The sequence below is a fragment of the Hermetia illucens genome, chromosome 4 (genome assembly GCF_905115235.1).
Source record: "Hermetia illucens chromosome 4, iHerIll2.2.curated.20191125, whole genome shotgun sequence".
Lineage (NCBI taxonomy): Eukaryota > Metazoa > Arthropoda > Insecta > Diptera > Stratiomyidae > Hermetia > Hermetia illucens.
In genome coordinates this window covers 7,816,798-7,827,672 of record NC_051852.1, presented here as the reverse complement: position 1 = coordinate 7,827,672, position 10,875 = coordinate 7,816,798, and the positions used below count along the sequence as shown (strand labels likewise).

The following is a 10,875-nucleotide window of genomic DNA, read 5'->3' as shown; positions in this document are numbered from 1 at the left end:
CAGCCCTCTCACCTTGCGGCTAGAAATCTCTCTGAGGTCCCCAAAGAATTGTTTACCCAATGTCCGTAATCTGACTCTAGCTAGAGCTTGGCAATGGCAGAGGAAGTGAGGGCCTCTCCCCTTTTCCGAAGCTTGGGGAATGCGAATGGTAGGGTATGCCAAGCCTGTCGGCATGGTCCCCTATGGGCCAGTGCCTCGTGCAGACCGCCGTGATTTTAAATGCAGAAGCTATCGTGATGGGGCTATGTTAAAAGTGGGGCAAATCCTCTTTGACTTGGCACAGGTTAGGCTAAGTAGTGCGTGGAACTCCGCCCTTGACAGCCGCCAGAGAAACACCGACTGTATCGGCCGAAGGGCTGCCAAGAGCAGAGCCCTGCCTGGACAATCGGCCAGCCCACCCATTCCCCTCTATGATTCTATGCCCGGGAACCTAGAGGAGGGAGACTTTCAGCGTACTCCATCACCCTGCAGGATGTCGTCGCTGAGTATAAGGCCTTGATGGCCGCTGCAGGCATTGACAGACTTCCAATATCGCCAGTACTTCCACTTGGAATACACTGACGAAACATGGGAGACCATATGACTCGGATACAGTGCGTGTATTCGCGGGGAATACCCAGATTTCCCGAGGTACTTCATCTAGGATGTTAGTGTGGCCGTAGGACTTCGATCTTCATCATCCGGAATCCACGTAGTCTGACGGGGGGACTGGGGAAGAGATGCAGGAGTACATTGAGAGCATCCACCAGGATTGCAAAGTCCCAGTAGCACCTGCAGACGCGGTTCTTAGAATCCAATTAAGCTTCATCCTATTGTATTTTTTGCTCAAAGCCCGCCATCATACAATAGACCCCATATGTTAGGATTGGACGCACTTTAGCGGTGTACATCTAGGGAACCATCCTCGGCCGGAGACCCCATTTCTTTGTAAAGGTTCTCTTGTAGACATATACTGGCTTTCTTAACCCTCAGTTCTCTCTTCAATCTACAATTTAGTTTTGGATCCAGGATTACACTCAGATACTTTACATTGGACGAAAGAACCAATCTTTGTTCTTTCAGCCATGGTAGATGGTACACAATTTTGCCCCGTCCGAAGACGGTTTCCACTGGCCACCACGAGGAGGTCGTGTGCGGACTTGCCGAATTATGAACCTTAAACCTGAAGCATAATCAGACCAGGCCGCCTTATCAGACTGACTCATTCTCCCCCTTTACTTATGGACCGATACATTAGTTACGTTATCGTTGATCCTAAGCCATCCATCAGAATGGAAGCAATTTGTTCAGAATTGATTTCTATCCATTGAAGAGCCCAATCAATGGGCAAAGTGGCAATATGCCTCTGTGGAGTAAAACCAATGGACTTTGCGTCAAGAGGTTTACCTTCATCCCCCCCCTTCAAGCTGCTCCTCGTCTCGGCCAGCTTGGCTAATTCAAATCTCGAGGTTCGGCTCATAAGGGATCATCTCATCAAGATAAGAAGCATGAAGACATACAAAAGCTAGTTCACGTTGCCTGGTTCGTCCGTTCAGAAGTTCATCTGAGCGAGTGGAAGGGGGCAGAGAGAGAGAGAGAGAGAGAGCTGAGCTACAGCGACTGTGAAATAACTTTCCAGGGTGTTAACAAATTCGAAACTAGTTGACGACCTCAATCTAATTTAGAGTTCGTAGACTCAATAGTTCAAGCAGAAACGACATTTCTCCATGGACAAAATTGGGAAGCTACCTAGTGCGAGTTACATTACGTGCCTTCTTCTTTGAGAGCGCAATTGTCCCATTCTAAGCTTGGCCCCTTGAAGTATCGCCTTAATTCACCCCGATATGGTGACTTCGTCCTCTGAACACAATCAGCTACCAATTCGCTCTCTGAATTGAAGTGCCTAATGGTTAGCGTCCCTTATCATTCCAAAAATTGGTCCGAAACTTCTTGATGATGGCACTCAGTTTCTTAATTATCGTTGGTCTTCACTCGTTTTCGGATGGGAGCTAGAAGACGCCTTATTAAATCATTCAATTAAAGTATCATCTGCAATGGGACAAGTTTTTCAAGGCGCTGAGGTACGGCCTGCTATGGTTCACGTTTTCCTCCTCAACTTATCTAAGAGTCGAGTGGTGACGAAGGCAGCTTAAGGTTACGTACCAGGGCAGAGGATATTCATCAGAGGAGAGAGGAGGGGGAGGGAGCAGCGTCACCGAAGCCGTTCGCAGGCATTATAGGTACGCACCTTTTTGTGTCCCATTCGTAAAAGTCACAACATGGGTGCGAGATATGTCCAACGTCAATTCTCCCATACTTCAGACCAAAATATGGCCCCTGCTAAGAAATTTTTGTTCAGTGATTGAGGGGTCCTAAGCATTCATTCACTCGATGTTGGACCGGACCAAAGGGAGAGCAACTTACTCCCACTTTTTTTGGTTTACGGACTCCATAAATTTGGTTCGTCCCCTCTTGATCATTGATACTGCGTTGTTTAGCCCAAAAGAGGAGTCCGTGGACCAAAAAAAAGTGGGGGCAAATTGCTTTCTATTTGGTCCTATTCGATATCAAGGGGATACATACTTAGGACTCCCAAATCCTTAAATAAAAAAATTATCTGAAGGTATTTGGTATGAACATCTTATGCTTGTCAGCGGCTCCAAATCCGATACATGCCCCTTTTGAAAAGGGACATCCTGGATGAGTTTCACCTAAGGAACCCTGCATTTTGAAGAAATCAACTGAAAGGAATAAACTTTTTTTTGGGCTTTTTAGGTTTTGCAAGTTTTTTGTAGGTTTTGCAAGTTCTTTGTAGGTTTTGCTTTGAGACCCTTCTCCAGCTGAGTTTTTGGTTCAAATTGTGATTAATTTTTGAAATGGAGGTACCAACTTCGTAAGAAACTGTAGAGCTTTCGAAGTGGTCAGCCCCCCTCCACTTGATCGCGAATTTAGGTCACTTTTAATAGCTGTGGGGTTGAAGAGGCCAAGCCAACATCCAAGTTAATTATGTATATCAAACCACGAGTGCAGAGCTATTCGAAAAACCAACGAAGAGGCGAATTTCGACTGTCTTGATTCGCCAGCTCCTAAGCGCAGTTTCAACGAAGCTTACGATTATCGAGACTTTCTTTGCCTTTTTGCTAGCGTGTTTGTGGGAAGGTGGGTTCGGCGTTCACCACTTCGTTCCCGAACTTATATTGTGGGAGGATAATGGAACGTTCTGTCTTATTGTTTTGCTTCAGTCTGGTGACCACTGACAGTGGCAATGGCTTGGATTTTAAATTAAGGTTTTCCCTTTATAGGCCTCGGTGGTAGCTCCAAGGGGAACTTGAACGTCGAAGTTTCGCTGGACTAAGAAGCATAACAATGGGGCAGTGTTAAGTAGCAATGATAGCTTTTAACGTAGATGAGAACGTTATTTGGAACAAGAGAACTTCCAAAAGGATGTAATAGTCGGATCAGAATTGAAAGCTGAAGATGAGCTAAGCGCTTTTCACACAACCCTATGCTGATGATGTCTTCCTAGCGTGTCATAGCAAAGTTAATCTAGAACACCTTGTTCAAAAGTGGAATGATCGCCTCATGCAAGACGGTCTGAAATTGAATTTGAATAAAACAGAATATTTGACGACGGAGACACTATCACTGTCAACAGCAGGGACCTGCCCAGAACTGACCGATTTAAATATCTCGGATCAATGCCATTTCCATCACGCATCAAGTGGTCTTTCACTACTGGTTCAAATCGAAAATTTACTGAAGAGTCCTCTTTTCTGTTGCTTCTATAGTTCTGAATGCTGACCGACTATAATAGACAATGCATGATGCCTCGCGGTAATCGAGAGGAAAATCTTGCGTTGAATCAGTGATCATATTTGAAATGAGGACATCTGAGATTGATATGGGGTTGCATGAGCTGGTGAAAAATTGCGATGGAGGGGTCACTGATAGAATTTACATGTAATTCGCGCTGATGAAACCACACTTGCCAAGATTGGCCACAACTTCAAAGACGATGGCAAACGACTAAAAGACCAACCGATGATGGTTTCAGAGCCTTTCGACTCGATCAAGATTAGGCGACCGAGCAAAATGGTGCAACAGGTCAAAACGGAGGTGAAGGCAAAAGTTGATTATGGTAATGAAAGGGGTCTCAACAATTGTTACTAAGCCGGATCGTCTTCACAGACGGGAATCGTTTCAAATGGTAGTAGGCAAGTCATCATTAAAACGAAAGAGTAACCACAAATCTGAAATCGGTCAGGGTCTGGGTCTGAATTTGCGCTTTTTCTTCCTCATTTTCGAGGGTGAATGAGCAGGATCAATCGACAAGTATGCTGAAGGGACATTGTTAATGGTGTCGTACTATCTGGAGCCCAGCAGTATTTTAACAATGCTAAGTAGGACTCTGTGCCGGACCGAAGAGCTAAGCGGGGCTTGTGCGGGTGCCCTACTTCTAGGGTCCTCATCCGATCTACTGCAGCAACTGATCGATTTTGAAAGCCAAGGCTTGTGAAAAGTGCCCACGAAGTCTGGCGTCACTGGATCAATTGTTACACCGAACGTAGGACGCCAAAAGTGATCTCAGAGGTTTGGTATTTGAAAGAGACCACTTCGAAGCCGACTGATTATGTTGTCACCAGTGATCCACGCTATTGTCGGTGACGTGATATACGGTTTGAACTGCAAACGAGACTTTTGGCCTTTCTACCCATCCAAATGGATTTTTTATGGTAGCAGATACTTGGCTTTTTTGAAGACCAGGTTTCGCTCACTGCCTGATACATACAGCGTCTCCTACTATCCAGGTTGGAAACGATATCTTAGAAAATCAACCTAAATATCTGCTTGTCTGTTAAAATATCTACCATCTCCTCTCATCCAGGCTTTTCAAGCCAGAGGCGAGATAGAGGACGTCACCGATTTCAACGGGAAATATATTCGGTAACAAAATGTAGCTCTTAAGAGCTATAAATATCTTTAGAATTTTATTTAGGTCTAGGAGAGACATTAATGTAATTATTTTTAATAAATATCATAAAAAAAATTTAAGGTTTAACAATTTAAAGGTTTGTAAAGTCAAAAGCAAGCAAAGAGTTCATAAAAAAGAAGGCTAATTGCATTATTGAGGAGAATAACCCTCAGCGCATTAGAAGAGATAATAATAGCAATAAGACGGTATTATAGGAACCAAAGTAACATTCAAGCAATGTTAGATTCAAGCATGTTTTCTTAAACTTTCTTTAATTTGCTGCAACCTACACACTCTCTAATCAACCTCTTCTCAAACACTTACCGCAATTATCTTCATCACTATAATCGGGACAATCATAACGTCCATTACAACGTGCACTCTCGGGCACACAAATATTATTGTTACAACTAAAATTGAATGAATAATAAGAAACAGAAAAATAAAATGAATATAAAATAATTGGAGAAAATATAAATTCAAAAGAATAGAGAACAAAAAATTATGGAAGAAGGGCTTAAAAAAAGATTCAATTAAGTTACTACAATTATCAAGAGAAAAGATACTTCTGGGTAAATTAATGAGAAAATTAAAATGACTAATTCATTGAAACTTTGAAATTAAAGTAACAAAATAAAGATACAAAATAATATCTTACTGGAATGCATCAATTGAACAGCTTGTGCAATTTAATTCGTCGGTTCCATCTTTACAATCATGAACACCATTACATCTTCCATCAATTGAGATACAAGTTTGGCCATCACATTGGAACTCATCCGAAGTACATTCGATATCTGAATTATTAATTGTTGTTTTTTTGTGAATTTCGATAATACAAATTGCAGATATGTCAATAGGAAAGCAGAAAAGTTTTAAGAAAAATCTAAAGATATTTTCGTTGGTTGGTTATATTTCTCAGAAGTTCAAACCATCGTAGAAGAAAAATTCGGGGTTTGAAATTGTGTAAAATGGTGAAAATAGATGAATTCGGGACTTTTAATAGTAGAATCATAGCTGCAGGATGTCACACTTGGGAAATTTTCATTTTCAATTATAAAATAGTTAGTCAAAAACAAACAGGGAAAAGTTATACATTTATAAGAAGATTTTTTAGAATCGAATACGTTGTCTGTTGTAAACGTCGGAGATGGAGAGGGAGGTGCGTTCGTTAGGCTGATATGTCACCAGTAAATAAATTAAATGAATTGTAGACCGGACGTTTCAATTAAATTCAATTAAATATGAAGAATGGTTTGTAAAAATTTGTATAAAATTATTTTAGTATTATTTAACTTCAAATATTTTTTTAAAAATAGTATGCAGCCGATAGACAACATATTCAAGTTTTTCATACGGGTTCAAACTTTTTTTAGTAAAACGGAGTAACAGATACATTTTATACAGAAAATTTTTAATTTACTTTGACTCATCAAATTTGAATTTAGTAGATATTAGGTCACACAACAATAGTTTTGGTTTTTAGTTTTTATTTTTACCTTCAAGAGGAGGACAACTATGTTCATCGGTTTCATCTAAACAATCAGGATAGCCATCACAACGTAAAGTTTGTAATATACATGTCCCATTATCGCATTCAAACTCGTCGTGAGCACATTTACTAGTATCCACTTCTACGGTTTCTATAGGGATTACGATGAAAATATTGGAGAGAGAGAGGATATGAAAGGTTTCCATTTTATTTTAATGATTTGTTAGATATGTAGTTGACTATCTTGAGTTTAATCGAAGGAATAGTTAGGGCTAGTTGCACATATTTTTTTGGGGAGAGTTGGAGTATTTTAAACTACAATAATTATAACTATATAATTATAACTACATAATTGTAACTATATAATTGTAACTACTATTACAATATTATAATTATAACTATATCACTTATTTATTTGGTTTTTAGCATTTAACATTTTGAAAATAGTTGATGTGAAACTAGCCCCAAAACATAGTAGAAGAATAGAACGGAAAGATTTGAAATAAAAAAGGTAGACTAGGTTCAATATTAACAACAATGGAAGCTCCTTGGTTTTCGACACAACCATTTTTAGGTATAAGTAGTAACAATTTGAGTTCCATTAGCTTATTGAGTCTTTTGATCAAAGTGCTACTATTAGGGGAGATGCCTGTGCAGGTATCTTCCATAAAATCACCGGAATCTCCGCTACTAAAGGTTCTAACACACCATTCCCCAAACAAAACGTATTCCTATCTATCACAGTCAAAGAAGAAAAGAGAGTGAATAGAAAAGAAAGTAGATTTTTGATAGTTGAAAAGTGATGAAAAAGAGAAATAGGTACCATCTTCGTAATCATAATTTAAACTTGGCGGACAATTCAGTTCATCCGATTTATCCGGACAATCGTCGATTCCATTACAACGTTTTGTATTTTCAATACAATTTCCATCTTTACAACGATATGGGGCATCAGATGGGCATTCATTATTTCCGTCCGTATGATTTGATAGTGCTATAAAAATTTTATGGTTTTACAAAATATATTTTCTGTGTTTTTTTTTATTTTTCACACGGAAAAAAAAATAATTTTAGTTCAAAAAAAAAAATTAAAATTTTGAAAAAATTGAAAAAGTTGAAAGGATTGTTTTTTAATTTAAAAATAAAATTAAAAAAAAAACTAAAATAAAAAGTATAGGATAAAACTCGGTTTTAATTGTGTTGTTAAATTTTAATTATTATTTTTATTTGAAGTGATCATCGATGTGTGATTAGAATTTTGGTAAAAATAACACCAGTTGTGAAAAAAAATCATAGAAACTATGTATATGACCCTAAAAATCTCAGAGGGGTGGTTGCATAAATGCAATTGGCTAGTGGTTTTAGAAGGGGGAAAATGCCCAAATTTAATAAATAAAATAAATGGTACAACCAGAAGTTTCTATTCCATATCAAGGGTGAATTATCAAATATTTTCCGAGGTTTTTTTTGAAATTATAGTTTGCTTGCTATAATAGTTTGTGGAAGTAGTTCTTTTTGCCAGTGTCACTCAATAATTGATTAATGAAAAAGGGTAATTTTTTATGTTATTAATATTAAGCCTGCAGTTGACATTTTTCATGGTTAGTCTTCTATAATCATTTCCAGATTGTTGGAGATACAGTAATGCTCAGAATCAGATAGGTTCTGAGAACGAGACGTGTTACTCTTTTTGGGTGTCAAATTTTGAGACATCACTCTCCTATGCTTAACTTGATATCAAATATGGGACCAGTTTCGAAAAGTACTAATTGAGCCTTTTTATTTGATATTCCACATGGCCATATTTTGTCAAAAAAATTTTGCACCCTCCATGTATGGGGAGCCCCCCTTAAACTTAACAAAAAATAGCGCCACTTACTGCATGTAAAGGGAACAACAGACCAAGCGCTCTTGACAATTTTCGTGGCAATCGGTACAGCCGTTTCCGAATAAATCGGGTGTGACAGACAGAGAGACAGACCTGTGCAGTGTTCACAGATCTCCAATCAGGCGCGTCCCTTCGTGTGGATAGGGGTATGCTTGGCGGATGCCTAGGAATATGCACATGTACCCATTTGGAGATGTGCAAGCATGGGCATGTTTATGTGCAGGTCGGGTAGGTGGGAGAAAAACACCCACCCGTGGACAAAAACGGCTATGCGAAGGACACCCAGAACAAGAAACCAATATGGAAGAAGAACGGAGAGAAAAAGTTACGGTGCAGGGTCTCGGACCCTCAGTACCGGCGGCTTTTGGGAGTGGATAAGCAGGCTACCGGCCGTCGATATTCCTCGACTGCAGTGCCTCGGTGGTGGATTACTTGACCGCCGTTGCATGGAATACTACAAGTAGTCTGAAGAGAGAGGCATCATTCCCGAAAACGTCTGTTCAAAATACACGGAAGATGTCCCACAAACTAGTCATTCATTAGCCCATAGTGGGGTGACTACACCTGGTCGGAACATGCTGCAGAACTTAGTGTTTGATCCATTTAGAAGAAGCTCGACGATTCTGCGATCTCCTACGAAATCAAAGTTGATGAAGGAAGGAAATCAGGGAAGCTCCCGGAAGGCTAATAAATGCGGAAGTGCCCAGTGGGAAAAAAAAGCCGAGGGGCAGTGTCAGAATATGGACGAATCATCGTTTGCTCTACTTGGAGGTGAAATAGTTGAGTTGTCTGAATTTATAAAGGACAAACACAATGTGCACCAGGCCATCAAAAACATGGTCCGTACCATTCGTACACTTTACAATAGTGCCAAGAACGAAAAAAATGCCTCGAAGAAATCAAGCATCACTCAGGCAACACAAGTGACACCCCCTCAAAATCCAAAGGGCGGTAAGCTTGAAAAAAGGGCTAGGGAGGGCGCGGACGATTCCTTCGGATCCACACAGAACGCGAACAGGCGAAAAGGCCTCCCACCGGCAAAGGGGAAGGCAAATAAAGTTACCAAAATCGTGGAAACTCCGGCACCGGCTTCAATCGACCCAAGGGAAGTGCAGCCCCAAAAAGGAACCAAGGAAGCATGGAAAAGAAGATTACGGCCCGAAAAAATTACCCTCTCCAAAAAAGGTGATATGACTTACGCCGATATCCTCAGGAAGGTCAAATCCGATCCTGAGCTGATGGACCTTGGCGAAAACATCAGGCGAATCAGACGCTCTCAAAAAGGAGATTTGATGCTGGAGCTGAAGAAGTCTCCGGGCAAAACGGTAGAAAATTTTCCCGGCAAGGTGGAGAAATCCTTAGGAGGAGAAGCACAAGTACGGGCCAGAAAGCAGGAGATTGTTATACAATGTAAGGACATTAATGAAACCAAAGCAGTTCGGACCACTTGGCTTGCAAGATTCCGCAATCAGGGGACTGAACATATATGGAGGCACGCAAAGGGCAGCGATAAGCTTGCTAGCTGAAGCAGCGTTCAAACTGCTGGCGGTTGGTAAAGTAAAAATAGGTTGGGTCGTTTGCCGACTCAAGGAGCAGGTGCCTCTCAAATGCCGTTTTAGATGCCTTGAATTTGGTCAAAAAGTTGCAGAAAATGTGGGGGAGGAGGTCATATGTTCAGGAAGTGCAAGGCTCAGATCAAATGTATGCTTTGCAAGGAGAAAAAGGACGCCGACTGTCGGCACGTTGCAGGCAATAGCATATGACCAGTCTTTAGAAGAACCTTGAATGCAGCAAAGAAATGAGGTTGATACACATCAAGCTCAACCACTGCAAAGCAGCGCAAGACCTTCTCTCGCAGACCATCTATGCGAAGGGTATCGAAGCTGCCATAATAGCGAGATGTAACTGGCAAGTCGGCAATATGGGCGTGTGAAAATCAAGCTATTCGAGTGATGGAGTTCCCAGAAGTTGGATTCGTCAGGGCAAAAATAGCTGCTATCTATATATATATATTTGCTATTCTCCACCAAGCGCGACGATAGTAGAATTCGAAGGAATGCTAGTCCCGGATGCAAGAAGCCGAAACCCTATATCATAGCGGGTGATTTCTACGCGTCGCACTACGAACACCGGCGATGTGCGCTCCCTCGGAGTTGGAAACCGGGGCTGGTCCGTGGAAAAGTTTGAAGAGGATGCATTCATAGAGATGCTATTAAGAGGCCAAAATCCCGGTGGTGTACAAAAAAGGTAGAGCAAATGATGAGACGCATAACGAGAGCATGCGACGCTGCTATGCGAGGCGGCGAGACCTCGCAGAAAGGCGCTCAAACTATTGGTGGAATGAAGAGGTCGCAGAGTTACGGGATGCATGTTTTCGAGCTAGAAGGATCTGCCAACGAACTAGAGGGAGACCGGATTTCGACGAGAAGCGGCAATTATATGTGAACCTTCGAGGTAGGCTTAAGCAGGCTATACGGACCATTAAGCGAGAATGCTTCAAGGAACTTTACGCAGAGGCAGACCAAAGCCCCTGGGGAACAGCGT

At 41.1% G+C, this 10,875-nt stretch overlaps 1 protein-coding gene across 2 annotated transcripts in view; it reads right to left on the bottom strand.

Annotated features, from left to right (window-relative positions):
- Positions 1 to 10,875, bottom strand: part of LOC119655312 (basement membrane-specific heparan sulfate proteoglycan core protein) — a 604,263-nt gene that overhangs the window by 126,142 nt on the left and 467,246 nt on the right. For both annotated transcript variants that reach the window (XM_038061144.1, XM_038061145.1), the window contains exons 15-18: positions 7,267 to 7,437; positions 6,451 to 6,594; positions 5,610 to 5,748; positions 5,276 to 5,361 (exon numbers count right to left, since the gene is read on the bottom strand). In XM_038061144.1, the coding sequence (XP_037917072.1) occupies positions 5,276 to 5,361; positions 5,610 to 5,748; positions 6,451 to 6,594; positions 7,267 to 7,437 (540 nt within the window). The remainder of the gene's footprint in view (positions 1 to 5,275; positions 5,362 to 5,609; positions 5,749 to 6,450; positions 6,595 to 7,266; positions 7,438 to 10,875) is intronic.